A 19885-nucleotide genomic window follows, 5' to 3' on the forward strand; every position below is an offset into this window, starting at 1 on the left:
ACTAGATATTGGTATTGTATTTGAATTTGATATATATTTATAAATAAATATTTACTTATAAATTACTCATAAAATAACAAAGGACATTTTTTAAAGCTACACTCAAATGGTTTTATAGTAATAAATGTATATTCAGTAATACTAAATATAGTGAATTTATTCTGTAAATTAGGTCAGAAGGTAAAACCTCTATTAAATAGGAAATATTGCCACTCAGATCTAAATATTATTTAAATTTAAATTTTTTAAAAATACCTGTTTAATAAAAATATTTCCATGAAAACATTAAGAAATTATTCTTTCGTGTACCAGAATATTTGAAAATATTTTTAATGACTCCTTTTGCTCTCTCTATTATCAGATCTGTATAGGACTACATTAAGTTGTACATTCTTGAGGTCAGTAGGAAGGCATTGATTTGCTTGTTACAACTTACAAGTTCCAAAGGCATTAGTTTGGTTTTGGTACAAGATCCAGGCAGGACAACATGCTTGGAATACAAGGAATGGAGAGAGGCCACCTTGAAACAAAATCCATCACCTAGTAAGCTTTTAATAATTGGTTTCTTTGGATTGATCAAGCATGCCCAATATCTCTATTTGTTTGTTCAGAAAAGCAAATGCACTTAAATTTTGAAAGAATGTGAAGGTGACGTTTCCAATTTTGAACTTTTGTAAGAAAAACAAGTTACTCATTTTAAAAGACTTTTAGCTATACAAATATGTTGTTTACTAGCAAACCAAAATACCAATTAATATTAGTGTTTAGACAATTTGATTGGTACAGAAGACCATACCAGTTGATTTATATTGTGTTGGTTTTACCAATTGCTTTACTCATCCTCTTGCATAACACTGCAAAGCAAAACACTATCCCTTTTCCTCCTCTTGTGATTACTATTACGATAATATGTATTATTATTATAAGCATTAGTAACATTCTTCATGGTTGCCTACAGATGCAGCTTCTTGGCTATAGAAACTTGCTGGAGATGGTGGGCTTTCCAAAGCTCATCTCTCAAAAGGCTCTTGAAATGCAACAAAAGCTGCCAGAATCTCCAAGGATGAGTATTAGAATGGTGAAGAGAAAAGTTTAGCATTTTTGTTTCTTTGCTAAGGGGAGATAGCTCAGATGGTAGAGCGCTAGCTTAGGGATCAATAACCAGCATCTCCAAATATGTTTGATTATTGGATCGTTCCAGGCGTTTTGACCGATTTTACTGGTGTTGACCTCTGGGGGAGCTATGGATGGATGTTGCACCGTGAGACTGTCAACAGAGCAATGCATAGATATTTATCTTGTGTTCTTTTTCCCACACTTTTGCAAACGAGTAAACAAGTTTCGTTCACTGGAAGTACATTAGGATTGAGCCTGGACATCAAATTAAAGATGTTGAAATATTCGTGATTGTGAGATTAAATCGCTGTTCACATCTAGGTTTGGGCTCTTTGGCATGCTCAGTTCAAGTCCGACAATCCACAGCGTCACAAGCTCTTGTTTTTTTCACAAAGCCAAAAGTACCTCTTTATTTTCTATTTTCTAAGTCAAGGGTTAGGTTATAATCTTTCTCGCTTGGATTTTTCTATTGTCGAAGCTCTCGTCAGGTAAGCTATGGTCTCTCGCGCTCACGCCGCCCCAACGCTTGCCCGCCGAGCTCCAGCGCCCTGGCATGGCGGCCATCACCGAGCTTCACACCCGCGAGCTCCAGCTCTAGCTCCAGCACATCCACCACACCACCATGGACACCATCCTCGAGGAGCCCACGAGCCAGTGCCAGGTTTAGCTCCAGTTCTTCAAGGTGACGCTCCAGTTCGAGCCCCAGCGCCAGCTGCTTTCGTTCACCCTGCTCGCGGCCACCCTGCTCATCTAGCTCCAGCGCCTGATGCTCGCCACCACGATCCAGCTCCAGCAGCAGCAGTGTACCATCATCATCACGGTGATGGAGCTCCTCTGGTTGTTCACCACCATGGTCACCACCATGGAGGACGCCACAACCACCACCACCACCACCACCACCACCACCACCATCGTCGCGAGGGTCACGACGCAGCAGTGGCCACACCAACACCCGCAGCAGTAGTTACAGTGGTTCGGAGGACGCCGTGGTCGCTGCTCCAGCTTCTTCTGTGGGTTTTGGTTGCGATCTTGGTGCTGCTCGCATTCTTTTTGCTCGTGCGATGGATGTTCTCTCGGAGGAAGCAGCGCAGTAATGCGATCTTTCAGGATCCCGGGTGGCAGATCGAAGTTGTGGTGGACGATTCTCTGACTGAGAAGAAACAGCTGGAAGCTCACACTCGTGGTTCGCACAGCAATGGCACTCTGGGATTCTCCTCAAAGTGTCCTGCCAACACTGGCAGTGACGCGTAAGTCAGCACAGTGCATGCCTTGTCACATGGAAGATTGTGTACAAACAATCTTCAAGGAGATGAAGTTGCAGAGCAACAAGACAGCAGGGTCTTGCTCACGGACGGTGAAGATCACATACAAGGGTCCACTGGTGGAAGTCACCAGACTTGGAAGTTATTGCGCAGCTGGCTCGGAACATGGACTGGAAAGTAGAGCAGGAACCTACCAAGTTTCGATTTGACTGAGCTATCCTCTAGAGGTGACGGGGGAGCAGACGTTAGTGCACCTCCAAAGGCCAGAGAAGTTGCTTGAGACGAAAGGTTTGAGAAAAGGTAACGTACTACTTTTGCTCTCCGTTCTTGCAGGTGCTCAAATCTCAACTTCGATGAGAAGAAGCAGAGCAGGGCATAGCGGCCAGATAGGTTTCTCCAGAGTCAAGAGCATCATAAGCCAGGAATCAAGCAAGTGCAAAATTGTGGAAGTATGGTCGAAGTCTCGTCGCAAGCAGCCTCGTGGACATGTGGAAGCATCAGAAGTGTTCAGGAGGACAAAGAAACACGACGTTGGTTGCCTGGAACACGATCATCATGGGACATGCACGTCTTCTATGCAACGAGGAGCTGGCCTGCCTCCAAACGCTGAGACTTTGCATGGAGCAGCAAAACGTCGTTTCCTGGGAACAACCTTTGCTCTTGACTGCTACGAGCAAGCCGCAGCCAAACGCTCAGACTTTCATGGTGGCGCTCAAGGCACGCGGCGACTTAGCAGAGAAGAGGCTCCACTCACAGATCTGGGAGAGAAATCTGGAGGGAATCCACTACTCAGCGTGGATATCTTTCCAATCCTAAGAGAAATGGATATCTTTCCAATCCTAATGTCCTACTTGCAGTGACACGCCACTTTGGATACTTTGAATAACGAAACTCTTTTTTTCCTCGTTTTTCAACTTAGAACTCATTGAATGTGATCATGGAGACACAAGCCATCAGCGTACACAAACTACTTCCCTACAGGAAACTGGGGAAAAGAAACACGAGATAAATATCTATCCATTGCTGTTTTGATAGTCTCACGGTGCCCAACCGAAAGCATGAGACTGATAGATGCAAAAATGCAAGTTGGATTATCTTTGTCATGTAGATGGCATCCTTGTTGTCTTCACGCTCCTGCCTACCAGTCTTCTTTTTCTTGGCCGGTGGAGGTCTCTTATTATGGCTGCCTCTATTGCAGACACAACATATCAAAGTAGTTTCATAATGTCAGAGGCAAAAGCAAAAGAATTAACCCATCTGGGTACTGGAATAAAAGCCAGTTTGTCACAGACGGTAGAGCAGCAATCCAGTGACCCAACAGTGGAGGGAACTAGCACCATCCGGTTTTACTTCTTCATCGTGGATCCCTAGCTCCTCAAGTGGTCAACCATAGTCAACACCAGTAAAATCGGTCAAAACGCTTGGAATGATTGAAAATAGTTGGAGATGCTGGGTATCGATCCCAGTGCCTCTCACATGCTAAGCGAGCGCTCTACGATCTGAGCTACATCCCCTTAGAATAGAAACAAAAATGCAAAGCTTTTCTCTTCACCAGTCTAGTACTCATCCTTGGAGATTTGGGCGTCTTTTGTCACATTTCAAGAGTTTTTTGATTGATTCTAGAGCTCTAGCTATGGAGGAAAATACTCAAGGTCATGAGATCTCATCTTGGCAACGTCTTATTAAGTGCTCCAGGCCGAGGGATTTGTGGAGCATACCCCTGAGAATCAAAAGAGATGCATGTGGAATCCATAGGATGGGTTGCTTGATGCATACGACAGGGCACTCCTTGCAAAGCTGGCAACCATGAAGAATGTTACTAATGCTTATAATAATAATACATATAGTAATAGTACAAAGAAGAGGAGGAACAAGGCTAGTGAATTATTTTGCTTTGCAGTGTTATTCAAGATGGGTAGAAGCAATTGGTAAAACCAAGACAATATAAATCAATTGGTATGATCTTTAGTACTGTGAGGGCCTAGTGTACGGCTACGATGCCGTATACTAATATTAGCATAGTGGGATTTTGGTAGCCGTCAGATTGCTTTTAATTTGGACCACTCGCTCTTATATATAAGCTAGGATCTTTTGGGCTAATGGATATGCACATTTCTATATTCCCTTTCCATATCCCAAACACTCACATTGGTGGAGATGAGGGGCACTTTTGATTGTCCCTAAGGAGTGCTTAAATTTGGGATTTTGGTTTAGATCTAGCTTTTGCATTGTCTAGATCTAGCTTTTTCCATTTCCTTTCTTTTGTTCTTTCTTTTTAGGATTTTGGTTTAGATCTAGCTTTTTACATTGTCTAGATCTACCATTTCCTTCTAACTTTTTGTCATTTCTCTTCTTTTGCTCTTTCTTTTTCATTCGACAAGGGCGAGGACGTGGTCGTGGCTGTGATGTTCACTGTTGGGCATGTGATGAAGTTGGTTATATCTCGAGTTTAAGTTGCAGTCATTGCGGGTGGTGCCGAGTCAAGTTTTTGACCTCATTCTTGGTATGGATTGGTTGCAGCGCAATCATGCTAAGTGTGATTTTGAAGTTTCTCCCCCTTGTCTCATATTTCCTTATGTTTCATCCATTCCTCTCACTTCTGTACCTCTTTGTCCCTTTATTTTTACCTCTGCTTCCATTACTTTTGTTTCCCCACTATTTCCTCCTATGTTTCCATCTTGTTCTGCTCTTCCCTTTTCAGATCCCTCCGACGATCTTTGTGTTGCAGCGGTGGACCGGCTCATGAAGGAGTATTCTGATCTCTTTGAATTTGACTTATTGTCTGGGGCCAAGATTGCCACACGTCATCCAATTCCAACCAGGGATGCTTGTCCAATCAAGGTTCCCGTTCGTTGTCGGTCACCCAAGGAGATCAAGATTTTACGTGCAAATGTCAAGGAGATGTTGGAGAAGGGTGTTATTCGGAAGTCGTGGAGTCCTTGGGCATGTGAACCTCATCTTGTGACAAAGCCTGATGGGAGTATTCATTTCTGCATCGACTATCGTCCATTAAACAAAGAGACGATCCCAGATGTGTATCCTCTTCCTCACACTGCTGATCTCTTGGATCGTCTGGGGCGAAGTTGTTAGTTCACCAAGCTAGATCTTGCTTCTGGGTACTGGCAAGTACCGATGGCCGAAGAAGATATTCATAAGACTGCTTTTCATACACCATTTGGTTTGTACGAGTTCTTGGATTTGCCGTTTGGTTTGAACAATGCTCCAGCAACCTTCCAGCGGATGCTGGACAAGGTTCTTTGCGATATGCCGGAGGTGACTGTTGACTTCATTGATGATGTCTTGATCCACTCGGAGGGGACATGGGAGGAACATTTGTGATGTTTGTAAAGTGTTGGATCGGCTACACGATGTTGGTTTAAAGCTGAATCAGACAAAGTGCATGTTTGGGTCCAAGGATACAACTTATCTTCGGTACTATATTTCTCGTGAGGGTTTGCAAGTTGATCCTGACAAACTTGTGGTTGTTCTAAAGTTCCCTACTCCGAAGTGTGTGAATGATGTGTAGCGCTTCTTGGGCAAGGTGTAGTATCTTGGTCGTTTTGTGGATCATCTTTCTAATCGCATTGCACCATTGCGAGCGTTGCTGAAGTCGTCAACATCATCTTTCATCTGGTCTTTAGATTATAAGCGGGCGTTCGAGGATCTCAAAGAGCTATTGATGACTCTTCCGATTTTGGCATATCCTGACTACACTCGACCTTTTATTTTGCGCGTGGATGCTTCTAACATTGGTCTTGGAGGTGTGTTGATGCAAGAGAGCTCGAGTATGCCTAGTTAGCACCATCCCATTGCATATATAAGCCATACGTTACAACCAGCGGAAATGAACTACTCCATGACAGAGAAGGAGTGTTTAGCAGCAGTTTGGGGTTTTGAGAAACTTCATGCATATTTACATGGTTCTCAGACGTTACTTGAAGGTGATCATGCTGTTGTTACGTCATTATTGAAGCGGAAGAACCTGGTTGGTCGTACTGCTCGATGGGCTTTGAAGCTTCAGATCTATGATTTTGATGTTGTTCATCGCCCAGGGAGTTCTTTGGCTAATGCTCATGCCCTTTCTTGAGCTCCTTTTCCTTCTACATTCTCTTCTTATGTTTCTGACGAGCCTGTTGTTCCAGCCTCTGTGAATTTTCTACACGAGGATTTTGTGCCGTCGGCGGTTGCTGTACTTGACATTCAGTATCCACAAGGCACAAAGCAAGATCTACCTTCTCTGTCAAGATTTCTCTTCCAGATCTGCGAGTGGAGCCTCTTCACCTAAGTCGCCCCGTGCCTTGAGCACCACCACGAAAGTCTAAGCGTTTGGCTGCTGGCTTGCTCATAGCACTCGAGAGCAAAGGTTGTTCTCGGTGTATCCCAGGAAAGGATGTTTTGCTCAGCATTTGGAGGTAGGCCAGTGAGTGCTTGGAATATGGAAAGGAAATACAAAAATGTGCATATTAATTAGCCCAAAAACCCTAGCTTATATACAGGAGCGAGTGGTCCAAATTGAAACCAATCCGACGGTTACCAAAATCCCACTACGCTAATATTAGTATACGGCATCGTAACCGTACACTTGGCACTCACATCATCCCCTCCTCTCGGGATAATGGAAGACCATCAGGGTTCTCTTGAAGATGGGCCGGGATCCGGAGGAACATCATGCTGAACCTGAGGAGGAGGCATCGGTGGATCTGTAGGTGGTATTAACTCCTCCTGATCCCTTTGTATGAAGCGTTTTAGCCATTGCACATGCACAATCTCTGGAGGATCAGCCTGCTGAACGTCATGCCAAACCTCATAAACTTGTGGTCCAATTTGTCACAACACTCGATATGGTCCTTTCCATTGCGCAAGAAGCCCCTTAGATAAACCATGTACCGTAAGATGGGGAAAACGGACTAACACCAAATCGTTCACTTTGTACTTCACAGGTAGACAATGATAGGAGTTGTAGCGCCATTGTTGTCCCACTTGTACGCAGCCTAAGTGTTCAGTAGACTCCGCTCGGACAAGTGGAAGAATGCTTGTCAAATACTGATCCCATGATTTAGCATTGGCAGCACGTGGCAATCACGAATTTAAACCCAGCTCCGTTGGTAATATTGGATCATGACTATATATGCTCTATTTCGTTAAAGTGGGATTTATTCAGTAAAATAGGACTAGGTACAAATTTTCAAGTATTTGAAAATGACGTGAAATTATATGTTTTTTGTCCAGGGGCTAGACATATCTGGGGCATAGTGACTAGCGCGGTGACTTTGTGTCCAGACTGAGTCCATCTGGTTGTATAATAAATCTCATTGTCAAGGTGAACAAGCCGAATCTGAAGCTAAAGAAGAGCGATGGCATGCGCGCACACACTATTTGTTTGTTCATTGAGCATGTGGTGAGCTTTCCAAGATGAACGTCATTCCTATTAGCCAGACATATAACTCAATGGTGAGAACATTTAGATATTATTCAATGTTATCTTTTTCTAACGAATCTAATTGTGAAGGTGTAGCAAGAGGCATTGCTAGTCTGGAGAAGTCATTTAACTCATTTGACCCTTAGTGTATTTTCATGAAACTAAATAACATTCATATTATTAAGGAATTTCTCTAGTACCTTTTCTTTACAACATAGAGGCTTGCATTTCTTTCAAAGGTGATTTAGTAAAAGGCCTGAGGGCACATGCCATTCTATTTCTCAGACCGCTATTAAGATATACTAGTGCAAAGGGAAAAAAGTGCTGCTCGCTACATGTCTCGACAAACCTCTTGAAGATTGCCTCTCCATATACAACATGACCCTTGGTTTTGTGAGTACCGTCGTTCCCATGGACTGCCTGTTGACTTTGTTCCTCGAACTCAGTTTTGATTCTATAGAATGTGGTTTGAGGGACTCCATAAATGATTCTCCATGCCTTCATGCAGACCAAACCCCTCTGGAAGACCATGCCCCCCACCTGATGTTCTAAAGCATCAACAGATGACCGTAATGCCTCATACACAAAATTGCGAGCTGCCTTCTAGGACAATGTTTTGTATCTTGCTCTCTCCTCTTCAATAGCATCCCAATCAGCATGTTGACAGCACCTCCTTTTGCAACAAGCAACTGTCGAGACCATTCGAACCTCCATCGCCATTTTCTACCTTTTCGGTTCGTTGCTTAGATCCCTTTGGCTGTGCTTTAGGAAGGTGTACTTTCTTTTCCCATGAAGAGATGTTCTGTCATCAGTTGTAGTGGTGTTTGATTGTGAATCCTTCACATTCTCAAACACTAAGTGCCTCAATTTCCACCGCACAATGCTTCCAATAGTCAGACTATTTTCTTCTGTGTCAACAACCTCTAAAATCGCAACTCCAATATCATCCCAGCCCAATTCTTGATTAGCAACCGCATCTCTTGGATCGACAACTGTGGCTAAGCCCTCAGCTACCACCTCCCCCTCGGGGTTGTTTAGAAACACCTTTGCCTGAATCCATGTAGCACGGTTCTTAAGATCCACGGAGGGAACATGCGTCGCACTTGCGGAGGCCATTCTGAAAGTGTAGAAAAGAAGTTAAGACCATATAAAAAATGATTGGAGAATGGCCTAAATCATAACATACCAAACAACCTCAATAGCATGAGGCCACATGCCATTATTCAAACATGCTATTGACACCCATGTGAAATTTTGCATTCACAAAATTGGCATGAGGCCTCATGCCATCTTGATATACACACAGCTGCAGGCAAGTAAAAACATACATGACAATACGCTAGCCATGAAATTGCAAGGGCCCAAGATGGCATGTGGCCTCATGCCATTTCTAAATGTGGTCCTAAGCCATTCCATGGTGAACATACTAGGAAGCACAAGTGCCGAATATCAAGAGGAAGCGGTAGCCACACCAAAGACAGTGCCACTCGCAACACCGCAACTACTCATAGCGCTGCTCGCAACACCGCAACTGCTCGTAGCGCCGCTCGCACAAGCTGCCACTCGCATAAACTGCCGCTCGCAATGGCGCTCGCAATGCCGCAACCGCTCGTAGACGCATAAACCATAGCTCACAACACCGCTTACACAAGCAGCGCTCACTATGCTCAGCGGAACCAAGAACACGGCGCACAAAAATGATAGACCTAGTAATGAATTCGAGAATTCAAAAATAACACACGCTTGAACGTCACATCAAATCCTTTGACAAACCAGATCTTATGATTCCTCTGACAAATTTCAAACTGAGTAGCTTCTAGACTTTGCTGTCGGAGGTTGAACTTTGTCACATCATGTCCTTGCCTCGATCCAGCTGTGCCATGTCAGTGATTCGAACTTTGCCATGCCATGTCAGCGATCCGCGCCAAGATTATTCGCCGTGTAAAGGAATAATTATGCTGTGTGTGTACGTCCATTTATGGCAATATAAGGCCACACGCCATTCAAAGAATAATGCTAGTCGAGCATTTTTTGGTGCATTTTTGGGTTCAAAATTGCATGAGCCCACACGCTATAAAGTTTACCTATACCAAAAATAGAAACAGCTTTATTTACTTGGGAATTTAAGTGGTTGAGGCATTTTTAAACTTACAAACACATGCCCTACTTACATTCCTTTTGTTGCTTAAAATTCAAAAATATTATAAACCTTTCTTTTTGCATTTTCAATGTTTTCAATTATGGTTTTTGATTTTCGCAGGACCAGCCTAGTAATCTATTTGCATCCCGTCATGTTTATAGCTAGCTTTCGTTTGTCCCCTTCGCTAGCCTGAGATACATCTGCTCGGCATCTGCATCTTACAGCATTTGCCCAGAAAGGGCATCTTTCTTCACGCAGAATTTGCCACATGTTTAGGGTTTAGGGTTTAGGGTTTAGCAATTCAGTAGCTTGATAAACATGCAAATACAGAACTTGATGCAAAATCCTTTGATATGTCACAATGCCCCTAGGACCATAAACACATTTCAATAGAAAGGGTCCTTTCATTTCATAACTCCTTACGTAGATCTTGGTGAAACCGGAGTTAGTGAAGTTAGTTTCTTGTGATCCCGCATCTGATTGTGATGTCCCTTTGCAGTGTCGATGGAAAGGTCAATGCACACCAAACTGTAAAATCTTGGAGCAAAATAACGGTCAGATCTATGGCAAATGCCCCTGAAACATTGTAAGGCTCGTGTGGTCTCATGTGGTGTCCGATCGAGATGCTTCTTTGCAGGGTCATCAAGAAGGACATTGTATACCATTCTGTAAAATCTAGTTGCGATCTAACGGTTGGATCTCCAGAAAACTCAAAACAATCTCGCGCGTGTCAGAATATTCTAGGAATATACTCCTATGTGCCCTTGAAAATGGCATGCGGCCCCACGCCATTCAAGAGATAACGCTAGATGACGCCGAGCATTTTTTGGTGCATTTTTTGGGATCAAAATTGCATGAGCCCACACGCTTGAACGTCACATCAAATCCTCTGACAAACCAGATCTTATAATTCCTCTGACAAATTTCAAACTAAGTAGCTTCTAGACTTTGCTGTCGGACGTTGAACTTTGTCACATCATGTCCTTGCCTCGATCCAGCTGTGCCATGTCAGTGATTCGAACTTTGCTATGCCATGTCAGCGATCTGTGCCAAGATTATTCGCCGTGTAACTGCTCGGCATCTGCCTCTTACAGCATTTGCCCAGAAAGGGCATCTGTCTTCACGCAGCATTTGCCACATGTTTAGGGTTTAGGGTTTAGCAATTCAATAGCTTGATAAACATGCAAATACAGAACTTGATGCAAAATCCTTTGATATGTCAGGACCATAAACACATTTCAATAGAGAGGGTCCTTTCATTTCATAACTCCTTACGTAGATCTTGGTGAAACCAGAGTTAGTGAAGTTGGTTTCTTGTGATCCTGCATCTGATTGTGATGTCCCTTTGCAGTGTCGATGGAAAGGTCAATGCACACCAAACTGTAGAATCTTGGAGCAAAATAACGGTCAGATCTATGGCAAATGCCCCTGAAACATTGCAAAGCTCGTGTGGTCTCATGTGGTGTCCGATCGAGATGCTTCTTTGCAGGGTCATCAAGAAGGACATTGTATACCATTCTTTATTTAGCTGAACATTTGGCATTTTTGGAAATACAAGATGCTTTGGAATATCCAATCATGCATGGTATAAATATAGCGAGGGTATTAAATGATATCCCAATCATGATCTTTCTTTTGGATTTCGCGTGCATGCAGTCCGAGGAATGATGACATTGCGGATTTCTTTTGGATTTCACGTGCATGCATGCGCGCGGCGATCCAGAAATTAATGGTGGCGCCCAAGTCCGAGGAATGATGACGTTGCGGGATTACCAACCGTCGTGACATTTCGCGCGTGTGAGGTTAGGTTTTGCATTTTGCTTCGTACTCGCGCTCGCATCGCACTCCCACTCGCAATCACGCTCACATTCGCGCTCATCTACCTTCTCTACAGGTTTCTCGTGTGCATCGGCGTCCACTCGCGCTTGCATCGCGCTCGTGTGCATCGGCATCCACTTCAAGACACACCCAGTTTGTAACTTCGCCGCCAACTCTGCCGCCCACTCCGCCACCCACATGCAGCCCACTTGGCGTCCCGGGAGATTTCAGCGCCACTCTCCAACTGTAAGTGGCAGAGTAGCCTTGCTGCTACGATCCGCTACACACACAGTGCACATTCGCCAGCAAGTCCGGCCTCGATTGTCACGCCTCCATTCGGCTTCAAATGGTAAGTCTTTTAGGCCAAGTAGAAAATGGCATGAGGCCACATGCCATTCAGTAGCAACATTGGCATGCACCGATTGGGCTCTCGAGTGCAGTCCGGTTACAGATGGCGTGTAGCCTCACGCCATCTTAGGATGCAGCATCAAGACATCTGATGCAGTGGTGAATGGCGTGTGGCCTCACGTTATTTCCAGCTGCTAGCTTTTCATCTGTCAGCTCTAATTGTTGTGCATTTCTGAACAGGCGAGGAATTGCGTTCTTCTTCCAGCCACTGTCAATGTGGATGCAGAGAAGGGGGAGGAGCTCAGGTTGGACTTTCGGGATGGAAGGCGAGGATCTGAGGCTGTACAACACAGATGGTGGGAGAAAAGAATGCATGGGGATCCTCATCCAAGTGACAGACACTCCATGCAGTTCCATGCAAGAATATGGACTAGCACTTGTGGTAGAGACAACGTCCGCCTTCAAGATCCACCTTGCACATCCTAGTGGCTTCCCGGAGGGGGGCAGCAGCTATGAGGAATTCCTAGAGGGAGCTAGGGAGAGGTTGTCCAGGAGGCTCACAATTTCAAAGACGCTGCGGGTCTATGAAGATCACATGGAATCCACGGACCTCACCTACGGCGATGTTCAAAAACTATATTCCAATATTGAGCCATTGAGAGTGCCTCTAGTTCACGAAGCGAAGGAAAAGGGGGTCGATCTGGAAACTACCCCGAAGCAGAAAAGGGTGGTCAAGCTCAAGCCGACGTCCGATTCTCCTGCTCCAAAAAAGAAGCTACTCGGTGATGCCATTGCCTCGGGTTCGAACACTACACGCACCAAAAAGAAGAGCCGCAAAGAGCAGAAAGAGCAAGAAGAGGCAGCAAAAATCGTTGCAGATAATAGTACTTGTTACTATTCCAACAAAGTATATACAATCGACGTGAGCCGTATCAACATCCAAAGCAAATACAACCACAGGCTAGTATCTGATGAGTGGGTGGAGAAACTGAAGCAGAAGATGCTGGGAAGTCCAGTAACACCCGACATCGCAGACGTGATCCCCTACTACCAAACAATGAAGGGCGAGACGAGGTTTCCAGACTTGACCACTGAACATGAGCGTGGACGTATTAGAGAAGAGATGGCATTACTATTGGGTTTAAATCCTGATAGTGTGGAGAGTGATGAAATTCCAAGATTATTGTATAGGCGTTGGAGGCAAAAAATAACAGTCTGAGATGGCATGTATTTATTTAAAAATGTAACTTATTATGGCATGGGGTTCCATGCCATTGTATTAATATTAAAAGACAATTCTTTGAGAGGATTTGCATTATACTAGAAGTGTTACAGCATGTTATTGGAAGTCTACGAAGTTGTTTTATTAATAAAGGGAAAGTAAAGATTGAATGGGGACTTGGGCTCCACCTAGACTCGGAGCAACTGAGCCAATATTAAAAGGATGGAAAGAAATTGGACGACGATGACAAGGAGAAGAGAGAGGTGAAGCAGTGGTAGGAGGAGGAGAAGTGATTGAGTAGACATTTCCTTGTTTAAAATAAAATGGCATGTGCCTCAATGCAGTTGAATTTTGTTATATTTATATACTATATAAAGGTTTGGAAACCTTATTTTACAAGTGGGATAATGACAATTCCCACTTTAACGAAATAGAGCTTCATCGCTCAATCACGAAATGCTCTCCACAGTATAGGTATGATATTTCAAAAAGAGAAATGGATATCTTTCCAATCCTAATGTCCTACTTGCAGTGACACGCCACTTTGGATACTTTGAATAACGAAACTCTTTTTTTCCTCGTTTTTCAACTTAGAACTCATTGAATGTGATCATGGAGACACAAGCCATCAGCGTACACAAACTACTTCCCTACAGGAAACTGGAGAAAAGAAACACGAGATAAATATCTATCCATTGCTGTTTTGATAGTCTCACGGTGCCCAACCGAAAGCATGAGACTGATAGATGCAAAAATGCAAGTTGGATTATCTTTGTCATGTAGATGGCATCCTTGTTGTCTTCACGCTCCTGCCTACCAGTCTTCTTTTTCTCGGCCGGTGGAGGTCTCTTATTATGGTTGCCTCTATTGCAGACACAACATATCAAAGTAGTTTCATAATGTCAGAGGCAAAAGCAAAAGAATTAACCCATCTGGGTACTGGAATAAAAGCCAGTTTGCCACAGACGGTAGAGCAGCAATCCAGTGACCCAACAGTGGAGGGAACTAGCACCATCCGGTTTTACTTCTTCATCGTGGATCCCTAGCTCCTCAAGTGGTCAACCATAGTCAACACCAGTAAAATCAGTCAAAACGCTTGGAATGATTGAAAATAGTTGGAGATGCCGGGTATCGATCCCGGTGCCTCTCGCATGCTAAGCAAGCGCTCTACCATCTGAGCTAAATCCCCTTAGAATAGAAACAAAAATGCAAAGCTTTTCTCTTCACCAGTCTAGTACTCATCTTTGGAGATTCCGGCGTCTTTTGTCACATTTCAAGAGTTTTTTGATTGATTCTATGGAGGAAAATACTCAAGGTCATGAGATCTCATCTTGGCAACGTCTTATTAAGTGCTCCAGGTTTAAGGCCGAGGGATTTGTGGAGCATACCCCTGAGAATCAAAAGAGATGCGTGTGGAATCCACAGGATGGGTTGCTTGATGCGTACTACAGGGCACTCCTTGCAAAGCTGGCAACCATGAAGAATGTTACTAATGCTTATAATAATAATACATATAGTAATAGTACAAACAAGAGGAGGAACAAGGCTAGTGAATTATTTTGCTTTGCAGTGTTATTCAAGATGGGTAGAAGCAATTGGTAAAACCAAGACAATATAAATCAATTGGTATGATCTTTAGTACCAAATAAATACTAATATTATTTGGTATTTTAATTTGCTTATTTAGAAGATTTTTAAAAATGAGTAACTTTACTTTTGCCTTTTTTACAAAATATCGAAAGCACATTCTTTCGAAGTTTAAGCGCGTTTGCTTTCGGTCTCTGACAGCCCCTGAACAAACGAACGGAGAAATCGGGCACGCTTGATCAATCCAAAGAAACTAATCACTAAAAGCTTACCAGGTGATGGATTTTGTTTCGAGGATGACAAAACGGCCTCTTTCCATTCCTCGTATTCTAGGCATGTTGTCCTGCCTGGATCCTGCATGCAAACCAAACTAAAGTCTTTAGAACCTGGAAGTTGCAACAAGCAGATCGACGCCTTCCTACTGACCTCGAGATTCGTGGCATCCGACAGAGCTGCAGAAGAAATGCTCGCACTGTGAGATCAGGCCTTGCAGAAAAAATATCGAGTTCTTTGCATACCTCTCTTGCATCCTCTAGTTCTTGATTCGGATTTCTCTTTCTCAACACCGACCAAATCGAAGCAGATATCTGTCATAGACGCGGCAACCTGTAGAAAAATAAAATCTAGAATCGGCAATACAATTGCTCGCTGGAGCTTACGTTGGAAAACTCAGGGTCCGACGTGCTAGACACCTCCATCAATTTAGCTTTGTCAACTTTAAGCTGTTGAAACATACAATAAAAAGACAGTAAAACCGTGAAAAAAAGCATTGGAAACTGCTTGCCTTTTGCTTTCTCGCGCATAAATAAAACGCAACGCTGGTGAATACAGGGCGATCGAAATCAGCGCTTCGACGTCGTGCTTCTGGAAAAGTGGCCAAAAATCGCTCTTTGTATCTGGAGCAAAACGTAGAGAGAGCCCGTAAAGAAATAAACTAAAAGGAAAGAGGAAGCTCTTACGCTGCCAAGACTCTCTGGACAGCTTGTATGAGTCTCACGCATCCAAATTGCACAGCGAGCTCGCGCACATTCAAGCTTGTCCTGAAGAAAAAAATGTTATTCCCACATTTTTTTTCCATCTCTTTTCTTCCTGGCTTTGAAGAAATACCTGATACCAAGAGCATTCTGGACTGTGGTGAGTGATCTATTGTAAGCCTTATCAGAAAGGCCACTCAGCTTGATTCCCTTTTGCCGATCAAATGGAACTTGCATCCTGTCCGAGAAGAAAAGAAAGAAATAAACTCCACCCGCAAAGAAATGCAGATCTGGATACTTACATCGAGCACGCGATCTCGAAACAGAGCACGGATCGGCAGACATCGCCCTGGAATAACACACAAGAGCATTGGATACCCTCAAGTCACAGGCGGAAAGAAAGAAGCAAGCACACTCACAATGCCAAATGCCGCCGCATCAAATTCCATCCGGCAGAGGTGCAGCAGCTCCTCCGCCTTGCGCAGCACTTCGCGATCGGCCGCCATTCCCAGCCGCCGCTCCAGCGCCTTCATCTCCATGGCGCGCGAAGAACCTCGCGTTTGGAAATAGGCGGGAAGATAACGAGTTAACCTAAACCGCGAGGGTTAGAGATAAACGAACATTAATGGTTTACTTTACGTCAACTATAGTCAACCTTGGCGTTGTAGCCACAATTTTATTTGGAACGATGGATGGATCATACAAAACTTTTTAAGATTGTAGAAAGCTGCAGGGAATACAAGGACGACGAGAGTCCTTCATTTCTCGCAGTGAAGAACACAATCAAAAAAAGGAGATGGCCGAGTAGATCATATCTTGTTGAATGCAACGATGTCACAGCTTAGGATGTACTCCGCCACTGGGCCCTCATCAATCAAAAAGTATGTCACTTAAGGCTATTACTATTGTTTCATTTGATCTAACTTTTGGTGTTGTGGGGTGTGATAATATTGGTATTGTGCCCATCCTTGATGTGTTGTTTGTTGGTCTCTAGCTTTTGTGGGATGTGATTATATGGTTTATCCTATTCTTAATGTTCTACCAATCTCCTATTGACGTGGAGTGTGATCGTGATATTGATTGGTGAGCTATGGATGATGCAGTTTAATTCTTGGAGAATGTTTGAGGATCAAGTTTGTGGAAAGACAATTAATCTGGATATTGAGTGTATCCATGAAGTTGAGAATCTTGCTTTTATTTCATTGGTAGAGTATTTGATTAGTTCTGGTATTGAGTATTTCCCTGTTCCAAGGGTTAAGTCACTTTAGCCAGAGTTTTGGGTTGAATGCATGTCCCCACTTGTGAGTGCTACTGAGAGCCTTTGCTTTACTATTACTTATGAGGAAATTATATATTCCCTTGAGAATGTGAATGTTGTTATTGATTTTCCCATATCAAGTGTTAAGTTGTGTGTTCAAAAGGTTAAGTGGTGTGAATCTTTTGCTTATATTGTGGCTGAAATATTTAACGAAAGGAAATCCCCTATTGACCAAGCTTTAAGCATATATTCTTTTAATTTTCCATTTTTGCATTGCCAGTTGTTGCAAATTCCTCTTCCAATGCTTTTCTATCTACTTTTTCTTCTTCCAAAATTGTTTTACCTCAATTTTTCTCGTTAACTTTTTTTTGCCTTGACACTTCAAACTTTTTTTTCTTTAGAGGAGGGGGTAGAGGAGACGGATGGAAGTCCGGCCCCGATGATGGAGTGAGGATGAGCGAATACGATAGTGGAGCAAGGGCGAATGATATAGATTGTGGAGTGAGGACGAGCATAGCGAGTTTGAACGAAACATCCAGCCCCAATATAATGAGGCCGAATAGATACGATAGTGGAGTGAGGCTGGACATAGATGGCAGAGTGAAGACGAGCACAGTAAGTCCAAAAGGAGCTACTGTTTCAAATTTTTTTTTCTTCGAGGAGGGGAGAAGGAGAATGTGAAAGACGAATGGAGTGAGTTTAACCTCTCCAATGCAAAGTTATGGTTGTGTGGTTGGTTTGAGCATTTAGGAGTTGCATAAAGAGTTGCAACTGGTTCATCAAAGTTCTATACTAGGCTAATGATTATGCCATAGCTTTAGATTTTATTTCAGTCATGGTTATTAGCAATTTTTATTGGTGGTTTTGTGGGAGTTTTAGATTCTTGTAGTAATTTATAATTGCCCAACAGAAGCTCCAGATGTTCCACTTGACTTATTATTATCACCTTTTCATCTTCCAAAAGGGAGGATGGTGTAAAGTTTGTAAATACATATATGTATATATATGTATTACCCTAGCTAGGTAATGCACTAATTATAGTAGTATAACATATCGACTGTCCATTTAGGACTAAATATAATCTATCCATTCTTGTATATAAGTAGGGGCCTAAATTTTAATTAATATACTTCTTCCTTTATTCTGAGTACTCACAATATATATTTTATATATTATATGGCTTTTGGGATGGATCCAAATCTTAAAATTTGGATTCACTGCAATATCTTAATATGGGCGGGTTTATGACATAGGAAAAGAACTAGATATTGGTATTATATTTGAATTTGATATATATTTATAAATAAACATTTACTTATAAATTACTCATAAAATAACAAAGGACATTTTTTAAAGTTACACTCAAATGGATTTTATAGTAATAAATGTATATTCAGTAATACTAAATATAGTGAATTTATTCTGTAAATTAGGTCAGAAGGTAAAACCTCTATTAAATAGGAAATATTGCCACTCAGATCTAAATATTATTTAAATTTTAATTTTTTAAAAATACCTGTTTAATAAAAATATTTCCACGAAAACATTAAGAAATTATTCTTTCGTGTACCAGAATATTTGAAAATATTTTTAATGACTCCTTTTGCTCTCTCTATTATCAGATCTGTATAGGACTACATTAAGTTGTACATTCTTGAGGTCAGTAGGAAGGCATTGATTTGCTTGTTACAACTTACAAGTTCCAAAGGCATTAGTTTGGTTTTGGTACAAGATCCAGGCAGGACAACATGCTTGGAATACAAGGAATGGAGAGAGGCCACCTTGAAACAAAATCCATCACCTAGTAAGCTTTTAATAATTAGTTTCTTTGGATTGATCAAGCATGCCCAATATCTCTATTTGTTTGTTCAGAAAAGCAAATGCACTTAAATTTTGAAAGAATGTGAAGGTGACGTTTCCAATTTTGAACTTTTGTAAGAAAAACAAGTTACTCATTTTAAAAGACTTTTAGCTATACAAATATGTAGCTAAATATGTTTACTAGCAAACCAAAATACCAATTAATATTAGTGTTTAGACAATTTGATTGGTACAGAAGACCATACCAGTTGATTTATATTGTGTTGGTTTTACCAATTGCTTTACTCCTCTTGCATAACACTGCAAAGCAAAACACTATCCCTCTTCCTCCTCCTCTTGTGATTACTATTACTATAATATGTATTATTATTATAAGCATTAGTAACATTCTTCATGGTTGCCTGCAGATGCAGCTTCTTGGCTATAGGAACTTGCTGGAGATGGTGGGATTTCCAAAGCTCATCTCTCAAAAGGCTCTTGAAATGCAACAAAAGCTGCCAGAATCTCCAAGGATGAGTATTAGAATGGTGAAGAGAAAAGTTTAGCATTTTTGTTTCTTTGCTAAGGCGAGATAGCTCAGATGGTAGAGCGCTTGCCATCAAAATATGTTTGATTATTGGATCGTTCCAGGCGTTTTGACCGATTTTACTGGTGTTGACCTTTGGGGAGCTATGGATGGATGTTGCACCGTGAGACTGTCAACAGAGCCATGCATAGATATTTATCTTGTGTTTCTTTTTCCCACTTTTTTGCAAACGAGTAAAAAAGTTTCGTTCACTGCAAGTACATTAGGATTGAGCCTGGAAAGGAGTTGCCATCAAATTAAAGATGTCTTATCTTTTTGAAATATTGAGCACTTCGTGATTGTGAGATTAAATCGCTGTTCACATCTAGGTTTGGGCTCTTTGGCATGCTCAGTT

At 42.4% G+C, this 19885-nt stretch overlaps 1 protein-coding gene across 1 annotated transcript in view; it reads right to left on the reverse strand.

The window, feature by feature from the left end:
- LOC9635080 (origin of replication complex subunit 6) overlaps window positions 1–16453 on the reverse strand; it is a 23835-nt gene extending 7382 nt beyond the window's left edge. The window contains exons 1-11 of the mRNA XM_024664882.1: window positions 16306–16453; window positions 16189–16235; window positions 16020–16124; window positions 15872–15952; window positions 15697–15808; window positions 15572–15634; window positions 15431–15518; window positions 15339–15364; window positions 15185–15266; window positions 14979–15116; window positions 14714–14792 (exon numbers count right to left, since the gene is read on the reverse strand). Coding sequence (XP_024520650.1) covers window positions 14714–14792; window positions 14979–15116; window positions 15185–15266; window positions 15339–15364; window positions 15431–15518; window positions 15572–15634; window positions 15697–15808; window positions 15872–15952; window positions 16020–16124; window positions 16189–16235; window positions 16306–16425 — 941 coding nt within the window. The 5' untranslated portion in view covers window positions 16426–16453. The remainder of the gene's footprint in view (window positions 1–14713; window positions 14793–14978; window positions 15117–15184; window positions 15267–15338; window positions 15365–15430; window positions 15519–15571; window positions 15635–15696; window positions 15809–15871; window positions 15953–16019; window positions 16125–16188; window positions 16236–16305) is intronic.
- Window positions 16454–19885: the final 3432 nt, after the last annotated feature.

Source organism: Selaginella moellendorffii, unplaced genomic scaffold, assembly GCF_000143415.4.
Source record: "Selaginella moellendorffii unplaced genomic scaffold, v1.0 SELMOscaffold_115, whole genome shotgun sequence".
NCBI lineage: Eukaryota > Viridiplantae > Streptophyta > Lycopodiopsida > Selaginellales > Selaginellaceae > Selaginella > Selaginella moellendorffii.